At 41.4% G+C, this 20,826-nt stretch overlaps 1 protein-coding gene across 6 annotated transcripts in view; it reads left to right on the top strand.

Moving 5' to 3' along the window:
* dmd (dystrophin) overlaps positions 1-20,826 on the top strand; it is a 518,793-nt gene that overhangs the window by 400,496 nt on the left and 97,471 nt on the right. For 4 of the 6 annotated variants that reach the window (XM_061904725.1, XM_061904723.1, XM_061904727.1 and 1 more), the window contains 3 exons: positions 3,348-3,411; positions 10,952-11,012; positions 17,695-17,730. In XM_061904725.1, the coding sequence (XP_061760709.1) occupies positions 3,348-3,411; positions 10,952-11,012; positions 17,695-17,730 (161 nt within the window). The remainder of the gene's footprint in view (positions 1-3,347; positions 3,412-10,951; positions 11,013-17,694; positions 17,731-20,826) is intronic. The other 2 variants (XM_061904726.1, XM_061904730.1) reach the window with 1 other exon arrangement.

Genomic DNA, 20,826 nt, shown 5'->3' with positions numbered 1-20,826 from the left:
ATTTAAAGGCCTACTGAAATGAGATTTTCTTATTTAAACAGGGATAGCAGGTCCATTCTATGTGTCATACTTGATCATTTCGCGATATTGCCATATTTTTGCTGAAAGGATTTAGTAGAGAACATCGACGATAAAGTTCGCAACTTTTGGTCGCTAATAAAAAAGCCTTGCCTGTACCGGAAGTAGCAAACAATGTGCGTGACGTCACGGGTTGTGGAGCTCCTCACATCCTCACATTGTTTATAATCATGGCCACCAGCAGCGCGAGCGATTCTGACCGAGAAAGCGACAATTTCCCCATTAATTGGAGCCAGGATGAAAGATTCGTGGATGAGGATAGTGAGAGTGAAGGACTAGAAGAAAGAAAAAAAAAAGACGAGGGCAGTGGGAGCAATTCAGATGTTATTAGACACATTTACTAGGATCATTCTGGAAAATCCCTTCTCTGATTATTGTGTTACTAGTGTTTTAGTGAGATTATAAAGTCATACCTGAAAGTCGGAGGGGTGTGGTGACCGCCAGTGTCTCTGAGTGAAGCCATGGAGGAGCCAAGAAAGTTGCAGCTGCCTCTTTGACAGCTGCTGCAGGAAGAACGACACAAGCTCCGCTCATGTTTACGGTAAGAGCCGACTTATTACCAGTGGTAATTTTGACAGCAAAATTTGATTTAGTTTTAGTCATAGTCTTTTGACTAAAATGTAATTTAGTTTTCGTCATAATTTAGTTATTTAAATTGTTTTAGTTTTAGTCTAGTTTTAGTTGACGAAATATCATAAGATTATAGTCGACGAAAACTACAGTAGATTTCGTCGACTAAAGGGTAATATGTAAACTTTCCCTTCAATTTCTGAAAGTCAAAGCAAAACAGCGGAAAAATCACCGATACAAGTCGTATTTTGATGAAAATCATGTCTCAAATTTAGTATTTCACGAGTAAGCCGTGTAATAAACGGGATAACGTCGAGTGAGTTGTATGTTGTGGAAAATGCTTACCTGTGTGTGGATTTCTGGGTGATTTGACTGACTTGTGGGTTCTTCCGAGGATGTTGTAGTCGTAATGATTTGTGCAGTCCTTTGAGACATTTGTGATTTGGGGCTATATAAATAAACATTGATTGATTGATTGATTGAAATGTCGCTTCAAGTTTGTTGTGTTTTTCCCCGTAATCCTCGCGCTGCATTTCTTACACTGCATCTTGTTATTTTTGACTGTCAAATATAACATTTCCCCATATGTCCTCTCTCCTCTTCCTCCCCGGCGTTGACATGTTGTCTTCTGCAGCGCATTCCCGGGTCAGTCTCAAATGCAAACTACGTTTACGTAACTTCCTTACCACGTCGCTCTGATTGGTTCTCTTCCCAACTCCTCCCGCCTTTTCCTAAAGAAATTAGTTCCGATTGGATCTCGTCTCTGGCAGACATTTTCGTCTCGTTTTTATTCGTTGACGAATATGTCAATACACCTCGTCATCGTCTTAGTCCACGTAAATTATTTTTTATTTAGCCTTTTTTTTTTTTTTTTTAATTTTATTTTTTTTTTTGTCATGAAAAAGGGACGTTTTTGTCATGGAAAATGGAGGTTTCTGTGGTTGGTGCACTAATTGTAAGTGTATATTGTGTTTTTTATGTTGATTTAATAAAAAAAAAAAAAAATATGTTTTTTGTTGTTGTTTTTTTTTTATAAAAATTAATAAAAAATTCTTCTGCGGCCCGGTACCGCGGCCCGGTGGTTGGGGACCACTGCTCTAGACCATGGACCACCTAACTTGTCCATGTGTGAACCTGTAACCCGAGTTTGAAAGTGTTGATTTCAGAGCGGGGGTTTCTTCCTTTGTCGGCACCCTTTTAGTCTGTGGCGATGTAAAAATGGCCTAATTGTGGACAGTAACACTGGTGTTCTAGCAGTTTCCAATTCATGGCAGATAGCTTGAGCGTTGGTGGTTTCTGAGTTGTTTCTGAGTATCTTATCCACATTCCTGTCATTTAAAGGTGACAGCATTTAACTTTGCAGTTGGTGCTCCAAGCACATTTGAATATTTTTCTGCTTTCTTGTCTATGTCTGGATTTATTCGTTGGATGCTCATTCATGTAGGTGTTTGCTCTTTTCAACGTACAGTGGGGCAAAAAAGTATTTAGTCAGCCACCGATTGTGCAAGTTCTCCCACTTAAAATGATGACAGAGGTCTGTAATTTTCATCGTAGGTACACTTCAACTGTGAGAGACAGAATGTGAAAAAAAATCCAGGAATTCACATTGTAGGAATTTTAAAGAATTTATTTGTAAATTATGGTGGAAAATTAGTATTTGGTCAACCATTCAAAATCTCACGATACATGGCCCCATTCATTCTTTCCTTAACACGGATCAATCGTCCTGTCCCCTTAGCAGAAAAACAGCCCCAAAGCATGATGTTTCCACCCCCATGCTTCACAGTAGGTCTGGTGTTCTTGGGATGCAACTCAGTATTCTTCTTCCTCCAAACACGACGAGTTGAGTTTATACCAAAATGGATACATGGATGATACAGCAGAGGATTGGGAGAATGTCATGTGGTCAGATGAAACCAAAATAGAACTTTTTGGTATAAACTCAACTCGTCGTGTTTGGAGGAAGAAGAATATTGAGTTGCATCCCAAGAACACCATACCTACTGTGAAGCATGGGGGTGGAAACATCATGCTTTGGGGCTGTTTTTCTGCTAAGGGGACAGGACGATTGATCCGTGTTAAGGAAAGAATGAATGGGGCCATGTATCGTGAGATTTTGAGCCAAAACCTCCTTCCATCAGTGAGAGCTTTGAATGGTTGACCAAATACTTATTTTCCACCATAATTTACAAATAAATTCTTTAAAATTCCTACAATGTGAATTCCTGTATTTTTTTTTCACATTCTGTCTCTCACAGTTGAAGTGTACCTATGATGAAAATTACGGACCTTTGTCATCATTTTAAGTGGGAGAACTTGCACAATCGGTGGCAGACTAAATACTATTTGGCCCCACTGTATTTCCCTGCTTTTGCATTGCTGTTTTGTCATTTTTTGTTCTTGTAATTTTTGCCGTGCAGTGCATGTATTGATCTTGTTAGTGGTAATGGTAGATGGACTTTCATCTGTAAAGCGATTCCTTACCATCAAGGTACTCTAAGTCCTCAGCTACTGATGATTTAGCAACTGTGGGGTCATTATCTTGCTCAACGATACTCAGGACTAAGAATCAAACCTGCAACCTTCCGGTTGGTGTAAGATCATTCTATCACCTGAATCTTGTTGCACCTATGAAAACAGATATCAGAATGATGCAGGACTCTTGTATTTCACTGATTGTTTGTTTTTTCTTTAATCAGGTCTCGGCTGAAGACCACCTGAAGCAGCTGATGGATGCACACAGAGACTTTGGCCTCCTTCACGGCGAGTAAAACACACACTTTTGTCAGAGTATTTCTTAGGCTTGTCTTTGAATGTCAATATGATCGAAGACTCAAGGCTTGCATCTATTTATGTCTGAACTAAGTTTTGAACTGGCCACCTACAATGTAGTATTCTTCAATAAAGGTGATTAATTAGTCGTATCTAAGGAATAAATGTCATCAGGTACAAGTGGAACTCTACTTGCATTTAGTGAAGTCCAAAATTAGGTACCGTAACCGTAAATTACATTTATGGTGCACCGTATAGGTGTAGATACTGTATTGGTTGATGTTTTTCTACGAAACACGTTTCCATATGAGTTGGGAAATTCAATCAATCAATGTTTATTTATATAGCCCCAAATCACAAATGTCTCAAAGGACTGCACAAATCATTACGACTACAACATCCTCGGAAGAACCCACAAAAGGGCAAGGAAAACTCACACCCAGTGGGCAGAGAGAATTCACATCCAGTGGGACGCCAGTGACAATGCTGACTATGAGAAACCTTGGAGAGGACCTCAGATGTGGGCGACCCCCCCTCTCTAGGGGACCGAAAGCAATGGATGTCGAGCGGGTCTAACATGATACTGTGAAAGTTCAATCCATAGTGGCTCCAACACAGCCGCGAGAGTTCAGTTCAAGCGGATCCAAGACAGCAGCGAGAGTCCCGTCCACAGGAAACCATCTCAAGCGGATCAGCAGCGTAGAGATGTCCCCAAATTGTGTTGGATGTAAATATAAACGGAATACAATTATTTCAATCCTTTTCATCCCATATTCAATTGAATGCACTACAAAGACAAGATATTTGATGTTCAAACTGGGGCCTGGGCGATATTGCCTTTTTTTAATATCGAGATATTTTTAGGCCATATCGCGATATACGATATATATTACGATATTTTGCCTTGGTATTGAATGAACACTTGATACATATAATCACAGCAGTATGATGATTCTATGTGTCTACATTAAAACATTCTTCTTCATACTGCATTCATATATGCTACTTTTAAACTTTCATGCAGAGAGGGAAATCACAACTAAGAACAAAAGTGTTTTTATTAAAGTTATTAAGAAATGGCACAAAAATTCAAGTCGTTTCCAAAACATAAATTGCAAGCTTGTCAGAGACATTTTAAGTGTCAAATAAAAATGAGTTGCATAACAGGAAATCAAATAGTATTCGTCCTTCACTATGTGGTGTGGTACTAAGGTTATGAAATTCTCTTCATTCTCTAGCGAGTGACTTTACAAACGATGCTACATATTAGCAGTAATGCTACTTTTTATAGCAACGTTCCCCCCCACCCCCCACCACCACTTGACAAATTACGGTTGTCTGTTCGACACGGTGGAGGAGGGGTTAGTGCGTCTGCCTCACAATACGAAGTTCCTGCAGTCCTGGGTTCAAATCCAGGATTGAGATCTTTCTGTGTGGAGTTTGCATGTTCTCCCCGTGAATGCGTGGGTTCCCTCCGGGTACTCCGGCTTCCTCCCACTTCCAAAGACATGCACCTGGGGATAGGTTGATTGGCAACACTAAATTGGCTCTAGTGTGTGAATGTGAGTGTGAATGTTGTTTGTCTATCTTTGTTGGCCCTGCGATGAGGTGGAGACTTGTCCAGGGTGTACCCCGCCTTCCGCCCGATTGTAACTGAGATAGGCGCCAGCGCCCCCCGCGACCCCAGAAGGGAATAAGCGGTAGGAAATGGATGGATGGATGTTCGACATATTCCCACTTGAAGCCGAACCACCGCCAGACGATGAAAGCCCTGCTGTTGTTATTGGGAATTAAGTATTCCTTCATTTGTTACCAGATCTGCACCATCTTTCTCTCGTACGGCTACGTTAGCAGCTAACATTAGCCACGTCGCTACCTCTCTGCCCTTTTTTTTTAATCTCTCTGCCCTGCGAGGGCGTGTATGTGACGTATGTAAGCCTGTTTGTCTGCGAGAAGGAGAGACAGGAAAGAGCGAGGAGAGCCTGAAGTGTACGCCCGCAGCTAAAAGTCCTGCGTGTGAACGTATGTTCGAAGATTACGATATAGTAATTTTCTAGACAAACCCGCTATATATCGATATATCGCCCAGCCCTAGTTCAAACTCATAAACTTAATTTTTTTTTTGCAAATAATAATTAACTTTGAATTTCATGGATGCAACACGTGCTAAAGTAGTTGGGAAAGGGCATGTTCACCACTGTGCTACATCGCCTTTTCTTTTAACAACACTCAATAAGCGTTTGGCGACGAACTGTATTTAGTGCCAGTGCTTTTCTGAAGTGTTCCTGAGCCCATGTGGTGATATCCTTTAGAGATTGATGTCGGTTTTCTATACAGTGCCGTCCGAGGTATCGAAGGTCACTGTCATTCAATGTTGGTTTCCGGCCATGCCGCTTACGTGGAGTGATTTCTCCAGATTCTCTGAACCTTTTGATGATATTATGGACCGTAGATGTTGAAATCCCTAAATTTCTTGCAATTGCACTTTGAGAAACGTTGTTGTTAAACTGTTTGACTATTTGCTCACGCAGTTGTGGACAAAGGGGTTTACCTCGCCCCATCCTTTCTTGTGAAAGACTGAGCATTTTTTGGGAAGCTGTTTTCATACCCAATCACGGCACCCACCTGTTCCCAATTAGCCTGCACACCTGTGGGATGTTCCAAATAAGTGTTTGATGAGCATTCCTCAACTTTATCAGTATTTATTACCACCTTTCCCAACTTCTTTGTCACGTGTTGCTGGCAACAAATTCTAAAGTTAATGATTATTTGCACACACAAAAAAAAATGTTTATCAGTTTAAACATCAAATATGTTGTCTTTGTAGCATATTCAACTGAATATGGGTTGAAAAGGATTTTCCAATCATTGTATTCTGTTTATATTTACATCTAACACAATTTCCCAAGTTATGGAGACGGGGTTCGTAAATGTTTACTCTTTTGTGTGCATCCGTCCAAGAGTACAAGAGTTTATTTACATGACATGCTTGTCTAGTCTCTGCAACACAAGCAATTAGATATCGGGATGCAATCATGTGTCCTTCATTGTCCAACACGAATGTACCCCACTGGGCTAGTTATTGAATCCCAAGGTAACTATTTGTGTGGCCAACAATCTGCAGGTGCGTTTATAAGATGTTTAAAAGGCCGCGCTAGCAAAGCAGAACCTTGATGCACTTTTCGTGTGTGCATCATTTATGTTTGTGTATTAAGCTCATTTATCCTGGGTTTAATTACAGCTTGTCTGAATGAAACCCTTCATAAGGGCAACATCTCAGGGGATAATACAGTGTTATTTTTCATGTAGACATGTTTCATACAGTAGCACTGTAAAATGGTGACACCACAAAGGTGGTGAGAGAGTTGTGGACTAGAATGGTACTTGTACATCGTCATAGATACCTTCTTTTTCATGCCTGGATCTATCAGTTATTCACCCCAAAAATTAAAGGCCTACTGATATTTGATTTTTTTATTCAAACGGAGATAGCAGGTCCATTTTATGTGTCGTACTTGATAATTTCGCGATTATGCCATATTTTCGCTGAAAGGATTTAGTAGAGAACATAACGATAAAGTTCGCAAATTTAGGTGCTAAGAGAAAAGCCCTCCCTCTACTGGAAGTCGCAGACGATGACGTCACAAGTGTGATGGCTCCTCACATATTCACATTGATTTTAATGGGAGCCTCCAACAAAAAGTGCTATTCGGACCGAGAAAACGACAATTCCCCCATTAATTTGAGCGAGGATGAAAGATTTGTGTTTGAGGATATTAATAGCGACGGACTAGGAGAAAAAAAAAAAAGTTACAAAAAAATTACGATATTTTTAGACACATTTACTAGGATCATTCTGGGAAATCCCTTCTCTTTCTATTGTGTTGCTAGTGTTTTAGTGAGTTAAATATCACCTGATGGTCGAAAGGGTTTGTCCACGGGTGTCTTGACGCGCAGTGTCTCAGGGAAGTCGACGGCAGCTATGGACGGTAAAAAGCCCATCCATCCATCCATCTTCTTCCGCTTATCTGAGGTCGGGTCGCGGGGGCAGCAGCCTAAGCAGGGAAGCCCAGACTTCCCTCTCCCCAGCCACTTCGTCTAGCTCTTCCCGGGGGATCCCGAGGCGTTCCCTGGCCAGCCGGGAGACATAGTCTTCCCAACGTGTCCTGGGTCTTCCCCGTGGCCTCCTACCGGTTGGACGTGCCCTAAACACCTCCCTCGGGAGGCGTTCGGGTGGCATCCTGACCAGATGCCCGAACCACCTCATCTGGCTCCTCTCGATGTGGAGGAGCAGCGGCTTTACTTTGAGTTCCTCCCGGATGGCAGAGCTTCTCACCCTATCTCTAAGGGAGAGCCCCGCCACCCGGCGGAGGAAACTCATTTCGGCCGCTTGTACCCGTGATCTTATCCTTTCGGTCATGACCCAAAGCTCATGACCATAGGTGAGGATGGGAACGTAGATCGACCGGTAAATTGAGAGCTTTGCCTTCCGGCTCAGCTCCTTCTTCACCACAACAGATCGGTACAACGTCTGCATTACTGAAGACGCCGCACCGATCCGCCTGTCGATCTCACGATCCACTCTTCCCCCACTCGTGAACAAGACTCCTAGGTACTTGAACTCCTCCACTTGGGGCAGGGTCTCCTCCCCAACCCGGAGATGGCACTCCACCCTTTTCCGGGAGAGAACCATGGACTCTGATTTGGAAGTGCTGATTCTCATTCCGGCCGCTTCACACTCGGCTGCGAACCGATCCATAACTTTTATGGACAGAATTTCTAGGCGCAGTCAAGGCATTGAGGGGTTCCGGTTTGGTGGCCGCGGGATTAGGTCTCTGCTTTTTGCAGACGATGTGGTCCTGATGGCTTCATCTGGCCGGGATCTTCAGCTCTCACGGTAAAAAGCGATTTTTTTTAACCACAATTTTCTCACCGAAACCTGCTGGTTGTCATTCCGTCGTGATTAATGTTCACTTGACAGCGCTCTGATCCATAGGAAAGTTTCACCTCCAGGAATTTTAAACAAGGAATCACCGTGTGTTTGTGTGGCTAAAGGCTAAAGCTTCCCAACTCCATCTTTCTACTGGACTTCTCCAATATTAATTGAACAAATTGCAAAATATTCAGCAACACAGATCTCAAAAATACTGTATAATTATGCCGTTAAAGCAGACGACTTTTAGCTGTGTGTGTGCGCAGCGCTCATACTTCCTAAAAACCTTTGACGTCTTGCGTACACGTCATCATTACACAACGTTTTCAAGACGAAACACCCGGGACATTTTGAATTGCAAATTAGTAAACTAAAAAGGCCGTATTGGCATGTGTTGCAATGTTAATATTTCATCATTGATATATAAACTATCAGACTGCGTGGTGGGTAGTAGTGGGTTTCAGTAGGCCTTTAAGGTTATGTTCACTCTGCTGTTTAATTCAACTGTTCCCTGCACGTACATCATGTGTTTCATTGTTTTCATACAAATGTGAACAGTGCAATTGAGATTTTTTCCGAATCCGACCATGGCCTCTTTTGTACGCGGATATAAGACAGATATGTATCCTTCGCGACTGCAGTCTGAACGTTTAGGTCACATTCATCGGACATATCCGTTATAGAAAAGGTGACAAACATCACAATTATTTGCCAAAATGAAAGAGCAGAAAAAAGTCAAAGGCAAAAAATATTTTTGAAAGTGATTAAAATATAGGAGGAATGACGTCAATGTCCCACCACTCCTCGGTAGAGACATCGCAACAAGTGCCCCACAAACTTCCTTCGCCATAATTCTTGCCCTACTTTTTTAGTAGTAGTAGTGGGTTTCAGTAGGCCTTTAAGGAAGCTGTTGAAAGAATGATGGAAACAGTGGCAGCTTGATAAAAGAAAATTGTGAGGATGAACGTGTCACAATACATTTTAGTCTGTTAAAATTAGAAACAGGCAACTCAGGGTGTAACGGTACAACACGATCTCAGTTCTGAAAGTATTGCATTTTTAATTGTATTTGTGAAGTGAATTGAATTATATTTATATAGCGCTTTTCTCTAGTGACTCAAAGCGCTTTACATAGTGAAACCCAATATCTAAGTTACATTTAAACCAGTGGGAGTGGCACTGGGAGCAGGTGGGTAAAGTGTCTTGCCCAAAGACACAACGGCAGGGACTAGGATGGCGGAAGCGGGAATCGAACCTGCAACCCTCAAGTTGCTGGCACGGCCACTCTACCAACCGAGCTATACCGCCCCAATTATTACATGTTTTTATCTGTTAAGAATATAAAATGTCATATGAAAACAGAATCATTTGAACAAAAATTTGCACAAATGGAGAAGAATTCCGTCAACAAACAATTTTTCTTATCACTCGTTTTCCTTCTGATGCTGGTCGAAGTAAATTTGTAAGCACAGGTTGTTCAATTTTCAGTTATGTCTTTAACCACTTATGTCGACGACGACCATCCAGGCCTTCTTATCATCAAAATGTGCCCGACATCCACAAACATGGTCAACATAAAATGTGAGACCCAAAGGGATAATTTCTGTGTAAAATGTGTTCCTTCATGTCGACGTGTTTTAGAGCAGTGGTCCCCAACCTTTTTGTAGCTTGAAAATTTGTCCCACTGACAGTCCCATGTGTGCTTACGGACTGTATCCCTGCAGACTGTATTGATCTATAATAATATATAATGTATATATTGTGTTTTTATGTTGATTTAATAAATAAAATAAAAAACATGTATTTATTTATTTATTATTTTTTTGTTTAGCTCGGTTTAGCTCGGTTGGTAGAGTGGCCGTGCCAGCAACCTGAGGGTTGCAGGTTCGATTCCCGCTTCCGCCATCCTAGTCACTGCCGTTGTGTCCTCGGGCAAGACACTTTACCCACCTGCTCCCAGTGCCACCCAAACTGGTTTAAATGTAATTTAGATATTGGGTTTCACTATGTAAAGCGCTTTGAGTCACTAGAGAAAAGCGCTATATAAATATAATTCACTTCACTTCACTTGTTTCTTGTGCGGCCCGGTGGTTGGGGACCACTGTGTTAGAGTGTTGTAAATTATGTCCATAGTTTTTTGCAAAAGCAGATTTGTGGTTATGTCAGAATTTATTTTATAAAAAGGAAGAAGGGGTTGAAAGAGCAACAAAAAAATAATTGTTCCTTAACTTCAAAGCTTTGTCATAGGACCAATGATCTTTTCTTCTTTGGCGATAGACTTCTCGGACGTTCTTTCCTCATCCTTTTCTGCAAAACCCAAACTACATTTTTGCACAAATGGGGGAGGAAACTAATGCAAACAAACTGTCTTAGGTTGAAAAACCTTTTATGACCCATTTTGCTTATTTCTCTGGAAAAAGTCCCAAGTAAATATGAAAGCACTGGCTAGTTTGTCGACTACCACTTGTGTTGATGTGTGTCAGTCATTCTGAGGGATATTGACTTTAACGGGTTTCAATGTACTGATCATTTTTACTCCAAGATACGTTTTTAGACTGTATGTGTCTGAGCCCCGGCCCCCACCTTCTGTTTCTGCAGGATCCGTTGACAGACCCTTCGAGCAGGGGGTCTCCCCAAACAACGTACCCTACTACATTAAGTAAGTAGTGCAATTTCAGCGAGCTTGCCTCTAAAATAAAAAAACAAATGTCACGTGTGTGCTGTTGAATTTGATTTGCTTCTTAATATTATCATATAAAGCAGGGGTCGGCAACCCACGGCTCTTTGGCCACTCTGATGTGGCTCAGCTGCACAATCGCCGACCCCCCCGATTGGGGGGGATTCCGGTTCTCGAAGCCTCTTCCGGACATCACCCGGTGTCCACATTCTTCGATTTTCCCTCGGACAACAGTATTGAGGGCGTGCCGTGATGGCGTTACTTTTAACACCCGCTACAATTTGACGCGTTTCACAAAATAAAGAAGACAATGGGAGCCGCAACAGTTCTCGCGAATAACCGCTGGTGGTCACCCATATAACAGTAATAAGGGCGTGCCATGAAGCCAATGCCTTTGACACCTTCTACAACATGTACAGACATCTTGCCAGTCCAGTAACATGTTATATGCGGCTTCCGCAGATACACGTACACGACTGCAAGGCATACTGGGTGACACAGAGTACACTGAAGGTTGTGATATAAACAATTTTAACACTCTTACTAATATGCACCACACTGTGAACCCACACCAAACAAGAATGATAAACACATTTCGGGAGAATCAATCAATCAATCAATGTTTACTTATATAGCCCTGAATCACTAGTGTCTCAAAGGGCTGCACAAACCACAATATAAACCACTACGACATCCTCTGTAGGCCCACATAAGGGCAAGGAAAACTCACACCCAGTGGGACGTCGGTGACAATGATGACTATGAGAACCTTGGAGAGGACGAAAGCAATGGATGTCGAGCGGGTCTAACATGATACTGTGAAAGTTCAATCCATAGTGGATCAAACACAGCCGCGAGAGACCAGTCCAAAGCGGAGCCAGCAGGAAACCATCCCAAGCGGAGGCGGATCAGCAGCGCAGGGATGTCCCAAGCCGATACACAGGCGAGCGGACCATCCTGGGTCCCGAATCTGGACGAGCGGTCCATCCTGGGTCCCGACTCTGGACAGCCAGTACGTCATCCATGGCCATCGGACCGGACCCCCTCCACAAGGGAGAGTGGGACATAGGAGTAAAAGAAAAGGAACGGCAGATCAACTGGTCTAAAAAGGGAGTCTATTCAAAGGCTAGAGTATACAAATGAGTTTTAAGGCGAGACCATCCCCACAGTAACACATTATAAACGCAACATAACAATTACCCAGAATGCTATGCATCCATGACTCTTTCAGACTCCCGCGCCCCCAACCCCGCCCACCTCAACCGACGCACGGAAGGGAGCGGGGGGGGGGGGGATGTTTGGTGCTAAGCGGGGTGTATAATATAGCCTGAAATAGTCATGGATGCATAGCATTCTGGGTAATTGTTATGTTGTGTTTATAATGTGTTACAGCGCGGAGGTTCTCCAGAAATGTGTTTGTCATTCTTGTTTGGTATGGGTTCACAGTGTGGTGCATATTAGTAAGAGTGTTAAAATTGTTTAAATCACAACCTTCAGTGTACTCTGTGTCACCCAGTATGCCTTGCAGTCGTGTACGTGTATCCGCGGAAGTCACATACAACATGTTACTGGACTGGCAAGATGTCTGTACATGTTGTAGAAGCCGTCAAAGGCATTGGCTTCATGGCACGCCCTTATTTCTGTTATATGGGTGACCACCAGCAGATATTCGCGAGAATGATTGCGGCTCCCGTCGTCTTCTTTTATTTGTGAAACGGGTCAAAATGGCTCTTTGAGTGGTAAAGGTTGCCGACCCCTGATATACAGGTATATGCAGTATATAAATAAACTAATGTGCCGTTGCCCTCAAATAGGATCTATATACTACTTACTGCATGTAAATGGTGAATAGGAAAAGGCTAATGGGCCATTTTTAAATAAAAGTGGCTTGTCATTTTTTTTCCACGTTTATAGTGTTTTGAACCCCGAGAAAGCAAAGTTGTCTCAAAGTTGCAGTTTTTTTGTGTTGTAAGTACTGGCTCGTGAAGACAGAATATACAGTGGGCTAAATACGTACTTCATCCCCTGATGATTTTATAACAAAGATATGAACAATTCATAATGTTGATTGCAGCTTTGTTTATCGTTATCTGTCAATGAAATACACCCTTTAAAAAAGTACTGTATTTTTCGGACTATTAATCGCAGTTTTTTTTCATAGTTTGGCCGGGGGTGCGACATATCCTCCATAGCGACTTATGTGTGACAATATTAACACATTATCGTAAAATACCAAATATTATTTATCTAATTCGCGGATGAGACGAAGAAAATGTCAGCAATCGTCACATACACGTCAACCAATAAGAATTTGGCGGGGGAGGGTGATGGCAGAAGTGCATTGTCGGTCATGGAATGCTAACTGCTATATGCTACTGCCTTAGCTATTAAAATGGATAATTTCATCGTTGGCGGTAACTTATAAAAACTGAGAAGGGCTGAACAAAAATGTCACCGAAAAGGATATCATGTACTGCTGATTACACAATATCAAATAATATTATTTATCTCATTCGCGGAAGAGACGAAGAAAATGTCAGCAATCGTCACACACACGTCAACCAATAAGAATTTGGCGGGGGAGGGTCATGGAAGAAGTGCATTGTGGGTCATGGAATGCTAACTGCTATATTCTACTGTCGTAGCTATTAAAGAGGATCATTTCAACGTTGGCGGTAACTTATAAAAACTGAGAAGGGATGAACAAAAATGGCAGCGAAAAGGAAATAATGTACTGCAGATTACAAGCTGGACATAGTGAAATATGCAGCAGAAAACAACAAGAGGAAGCGGCGCATACCTTTGGAGTTGGCAGAGTGTTTTGGAAGCGACATCGAGGAAGAAGATTTCATGGGATTTATTGATTAGGAGTGATAGATTGTTTGGTAAACGTATAGCATGTTCTATATGTTATAGTTATTTGAATGACTCTTACCATAATATGTTACGTTAACATACCAGGCACCTTCTCAGTTGGTTATTTATGCCTCATATAACGTACACTTATTCAGCCTGTTGTTCACTATTCTTTATTTATTTTAAATTGCCTTTCAAATGTCTATTCTTGGTGTTGGCTTTATCAAAGAAATTTCCCCCAAAAATACGACTTAAACTCCAGTGCGACGTATATATGTTTTTTTTCCTTCTTTATTATGCATTTTCGGCCGGTGCGACGTATACTCCGGAGCGATTTATAATCCGAAAAACACTGTAGTCCAAATTTCAGATCATTGTCTGGTTAAAAGACACCTGTCACGCAAACAAGGGTTATCTTTGCCTATTTTTAATCCCTGTTTTTTTTTACCGTTCCCCCGATCAAATACAAATTTAATAATAACCTACATGGATAGTGCCTTTCTCCGTTGAAACACAACTACCATAAAAATATGTACAGTTCCTGTCTTTGTGAAGATGGACAATTAAAAAATCAACAGGGGATCAAATATTTATTTTACCCACTTTAAATGTTAAATGGTGGACAAGAGCACTGTTGTATTTGGATAACACGGTTCCACTTCCGCATCAATATGTACATGATTCGCGCAATGGATGCACAACCATCCATCTATTTATCATCTTTCTATCTAAACATCATTCATCTACCTAACATCTATTCATTACTTTTTCCATCCATCCATCCATCCATCTATCATCCATCCATCTGTCGATTGGTCTAACCATCCATCTATATTTAACGGTTGTCTTCTTGTGTATTGGGAAGACAAATGTAGTTGTCTGTCCACTGCGTCCAGCACAATAGTGAAGTATTTCAAATTCTGCAAGGTACTTGGATAATTTTGGTGGAAATGATGCCAGTGGTTTTCAAAATCCCTTGTAATTAATAAAGTTAGCATTTGTCATTGCAAGGCGCTAACAAAACACATTGGCTGTGTCTCAATCCGTGCACTTCCACTTCTTACACTTAGGGCCTGATTTACTTCGATCCAAATACCACATGCTAATCATTGTGTGCTAAAGATGCAATGGTGTGTACTAGGGGTGTGGGAAAAAATCGATTTGAATACGAATCGAATCTAATACGTTGTGCGATTCAGAATCGATTCTTGTTTTCAAAAAATCGATTTTTGGGGGGATTTTTTTTTATTATTATTATTTTTTTATCAATCCAACAAACCACTACTCAGCAATACCATAACAATGTAATCCAATTCCAAAACAAACCTGACCCAGCAACACTCAGAACTGCAATAAACAGAGCAATTGAGAGGAGACACAAACACGACACAGAACAAACCAAAAGTAGTGAAACAAAAATGAATATTATCAACAACAGTATCAATATTAGTTATAATTTCAGCATAGCAGTGATTAAAAATCCCTCATTGACATTATCACAAGACATTTCTTAAAAAAAGAACAATAGTGGCTACACTTGCATCGCATCTCATAAGCTTGACAACACACTGTGTCCAATATTTTCACAAAGATAAAATAAGTCATATTTTTGGTTTGTTTAGTAGTTAAAACAAATTTACATTATTGCAATCAGTTCATAAAACATTGTCCTTTACAATCATAAAAGCTTTTTACAAAAATCTACTACTGTGCTTGCATGTCAGCAGACTGGGGTAGATCCTGCTGAAATCCTATGTATTGAATGAATAGAGAATCCTTTTAAATCGGGAAAAAAATCGTTTTTGAATAGAGAATCGTGTTGAATTAAAAAAAAAATCGATTTTGAATCGAATCGTGACCCCAAGAATCGATATTGAATCGAATCGTGGGACACCCAAAGATTTGCAGCCCTACTGAGAAGTGTAGCAAAATGCAGTGCACTGTCAGTACCTGGATAGTGCACTCTAACATCTAAAATGGTGAGTGTGCAGTAATAGACTTTTACCACCATCAATAAACCCCCCTAGGCTACGTATAGCAGATGGAGAGAGACTAAGTCTCGAGTGGTTGCAATTAACAAGTAAAAAGGGAAGAAGCCTAAACAGTTTGCGATCGTCATTTCCGGTAAGTGCCCGACGGCAGTAATGGATCTGGGACGGCACTACACAGTCTACATCTAGGCCTTCAAGAACTAACTATACTGTGTATATGGTATACTTACTGAAGTGTACTGACTAGAGATGCGCGGACAGGCAATTATATCATCCGCATCCGCAGAACCAAAGTCGTCATCCACCCGCCGTCCACCCGAACCAACATTTTATCAGGACCGTACCCGCCCGCCAACCGCCCGCTGAGATACATCAGAGGTAGTTCACCTTTATCACTCACAGAGCTATTTAAACCTGTTTCACAGAGTAATGAAGACAATTGGAGCCGCTAACGTTCCCGCGTCCATCCAATAGCGTTCATCCTGACAAGAATATGGGCGTGTTGTGAAGCCATTGCCTTATACACCTCCAACAACATGTACAAACCGATTGTTGGTCCGGCATCATGTTGTGTGCAGCTTACGCAATTACATGTACAAAATTGAAAGGCATACTGGGTGATACAGAGTACACTGATGGTTGTGATATAAACAACTTTAACACTTACTAATATGCGCCACGCTGTGAAGCCACACCCAACAAGATTGACAAACACATTTCTGGAGAACATCCTCACAGTAACACAACATAAACGCAACACAACAAATACCCATAATCCTTTGTATTCGTGACTATTCCTGAATATATTTTACACCCCCGCACCCCCAACCCCGCCCACATTACCGACGCACGGGGGGAATGGTGGCGGGGTTTGCTGCTAGCGGGGTGTATAAAATAGTCAGGAAGTGTCATGAATACAAAGGATTATGGGTATTTGTTGTGTTGCGTTTATGTTGTGTTACTGTGAGGATGTTCTCCCGAAATGTGTTTGTTGTTCTTGTTTGGTGTGCATGGCGCATATTACTAAGAGTGTTAAAATTGTTTATATCACAACCATTAGTGTACTCTGTGTCACCCAGTATGCCTTGCAGTCGTGTGCGTGTTGCCTCGGAAGTCACACACAACATGATGCTGGACTGGCAAGCAGATCGTACATGCTGTAGTAGGCGACAAAGCCAATGGCTTCATAGCACGCCCTAATACTATCTGGGTGACTACCGGCAGTCATTTAGGAGAATAATAGTGACTCTTATTGTCTTCTTCGCTTTATGACACGGGTCTTAAATGGCACTTTGAATGGCAAAGGATACCGATCCCAGAACCATGTTTATCAAATATTTCCGGATGGTTCAACCGCCACCCGCCCGAATCTAATTAAAATCTATTTTTTCGTCATGTCACCCGCCCGACCCGCGGTTTATCCGCGGATGAGACCGCAAACCGCGCATCCCTAGCACTGACGAAAGTATTCCATTTGAGACACAGCCATTTTCTGAGCATGGTTTGATCAAAAATAAAAAACAAACTTGTCTGTACCTTTACTGCACTTAAGTGTCAAAAACACTAACAATGCATTGCATGCTAAACTTTGTTCAACATCATAAACTATGTTATTCTTAATTGTTGCTTATCAAGTGCATCACCATAGTTTTGGTGCAATAACTTCTTGCTTTCTCACGCTGTTTTTTCATGTCATTGACTACTCGCATCACCGAGCAAAGGCCAGAACTAATTCACTCGAAACAACGAGAATATAAAGGTTTAGTTGCATGGAAAAGAGGCAAGTGAAGTGACAGGTTTTTTATCTCCACATGCAGAGAAGAAACTGGACCTGACCAGATGACCAAGACACTGTGAGTGCACTAGTCAACCACACAAGCACACACAGGCTTTGAAAAACAACCTGCAAAATCAACCTATTCTTTTTCACTAAAAATGCACACGGCAGGGATTCAATAACACTGTGGCTCATTCACACAAACACACCAGCATTAATACAACCAACTATTAAGGGTGCACACTGCACACACACCATTTTGCACATTTTAAGTTCAACATCCAGGAACTGAGTTTGCAATGCATTAAACCTTACTCCTCAGTGTAAATTACGGACTCTAAAGATGTCGGAAGTAAGAAGTGTAAGTATGGAAGTGCGCTAATCATACTTGCCAACCCTCCCGGATTTTCCGGGAAACTCCCGAAATTCAGCGCCTCTCCCGAAAACCTCCCGGGACAAATTTTCTCCCGGAAATTAGCCGAAATTCAGGCGGAGCTGGAGGCCACACCCCCTCCAGCTCCATGCGGACCTGACTCAGCAATGTTGTGACCCTCTTAAACAGGACAATACTGCCATCTACTGTACACAGAATAGAATAGAATGTACTTTATTGATCCCTGGGGGAAATTCAGCACCACAGTTCGCTCACAATAAACAATGATAATAATAAATAAGATATAAAATATATAATATATGAATAATATACATATATTCTACATATATTCTACATTTAAGTGCAGTCAAGGAACATATGCATTAGGGAGTCCGTTCTGAAGCCCACAGTAAAGAGACGTAACTTCATCACGTCGCCTGGTTATGGACTCCAACCCAATATATTACACCGTCGACGAGCAAAATGAAGAAATACGCTTGCAAGTTCCAAAACGAACGGAAACAAGAATTTCAGTTTATCCAGGAGAGTTCGAAGGGGAAGGGATATGTTGCCTGTAAATTTTGTAAAACAGACTTCTCCATTGAACACGGGGGCCGAACGGATATACTCAGTCATGAACGGTCAGCGAAGCACAAATTGTCCACAGCGCGGCATCGTTCACAACCCAGTATTATGGGCCACCTCGCAAAATGGAGACCCGATGGTGTAACTTATGCTGGGACAAAGATGGCTATGCTGATAGCTGGACGCAACATCCCGTTCTCGTTTGCGGATGTCTACAACAAATCCGTGAAGGATATGTTCCCGGATTCAGAGATCAATCGCCAGTATGCAAATGGCAGAACAAAGGTTACTCAAATAGTGAAAGGTAAGTGTTGTTGTTGTTTTTAGTAACCAGCAAGCACAGTACAGTTAGTAGAACAACCGTGTTTTTATTACTATGTATTTCATAGGTGCCTTCGGAAATTACATTATTTATTTTATTTATATATATAATAAAATAAATATATATAGCTAGAATTCACTGAAAGTCAAGTATTTCATACATATATATATGAAATATATATGAAATACTCGAGTTGGTGTATTATACTCCTCCCTCTTAACCACGCCCCCCCTCCACCCCCCAACGTCCCGAAATCGGAGGTCTCAAGGTTGGCAAGTATGGCGCTAATTGAAATTGAACCACAATGAGCCTCCTCATTCTTGATGAACCAAGAACTACTACAGTCTACAAACTAAGCAGAAAAAAAAAGGACAGTTACAATGCTTCACATTCAGTGGCGGGTTTAGCTATGGCCCACATAGGCAATGAAGGGGGCGCCGCAAGGATTAGACAGAAAAAAAGATTAATATTTATCTGTGCTGAGCATTTATTTTGTCAGGTCAGGATATGTTTGTCAGATGAGCACCCTCCGCAGGTGTTACCATGAATTGATTAACGTGGACCCCGACTTAAACAAGTTGAAAAACTTATTCGGGTGTTACCATTTAGTGGTCAATTGTACGGAATATGTACTGTACTGTGCAATCTACTAATAAAAGTATCAATCAATCAATCAATCAATTAATCAAAGTGATACTGACACCACATGCCGTTCACAAAAAGTCGATCAGATGCAAACCTGAATGCACGATGCTTGGTAGACCAGTGGTTCTCAAGCTTTCTTCACCAAGTATCACCTCAGAAAACACTTGGCTTTCCAAGTACAACCACAATGACAAACGTTCAAATACAGTAGTGTAAATGGATTAAATAGTCATTAAAAACAAGACCGATGTTATTTATAACACAGGGGTGTCCAAACCCTGTTTCCATATGAGTTGGGAAATTGTGTTAAATGTAAATATAAACGGAATACAATGCAAATCATTTTCAACCCATATTCAGTTGAATATGCTACAAAGACAACATATTTGATGTTCAAACTGATAAACATTTTGTTTTTGCAAACAATCATTAACTTTAGAATTTCATGTCAGCAACATGTGACAAAGAAGTTGGGAAAGGTGGCAATAAATACTGATAAAGTTGAGGAATGCTCATCAAACACTTATTTGGAACATCTCACAGGTGTGCATGCTAATTGGGAACAGGTGGGTGGCATGATCGGGTATAAAAACAGCTTCCCAAAAAAATGCTCAGTCTTTCACAAGAAAGGATGAGGCGAGGTACACCCCTTTGTCCACAACTGCGTGAGCAAATAGTCAAACAGTTTAAGAACAACATTTCTCAAAGTGCAATTGCAAGAAATTTAGGGATTTCAACATCTACGGTCCATAATATCATCAAAAGGTTCAGAGAATCTGGAGAAATCACTCCACGTAAGCGGCATGGCCGGAAACCAACATTGAATGACCGTGACCTTCGATCCCTCAAACGGCACTGTAAAAAAAACCAACATCAATCTCTAAAGGATATCACCACATGGGCTCAGGAACACTTCAGAAAACCACTGTCACTAAATGCAGTTGGTTGCTACATCTGTAAGTGCAAGTTAAAGCTCTACTATTCAAAGCGAAAGCCATTTATCAACAACATCCAGAAACGCCGCCGGCTTCTCTGGGCCCGAGATAATCTAAGATGGACTGATGCAAAGTGGAAAAGTGTTCTGTGGTCTGACGAGTCCACATTTCAAATTGTATTTGGAAATATTCGACATTGTGTCATCCGGACCAAAGGGGAAGCAAACCATCCAGACTGTTATCGACGCAAAGTTCAAAAGCCAGCATCTGTGATGGTATGGGGGTGCATTAGTGCCCAAGGCATGGGTAACT

Source organism: Nerophis ophidion, linkage group LG06 (assembly GCF_033978795.1).
Source record: "Nerophis ophidion isolate RoL-2023_Sa linkage group LG06, RoL_Noph_v1.0, whole genome shotgun sequence".
NCBI lineage: Eukaryota > Metazoa > Chordata > Actinopteri > Syngnathiformes > Syngnathidae > Nerophis > Nerophis ophidion.
Note: the sequence above shows the minus strand (reverse complement) of the source record. Positions and strands in the feature narration are given on the sequence as shown.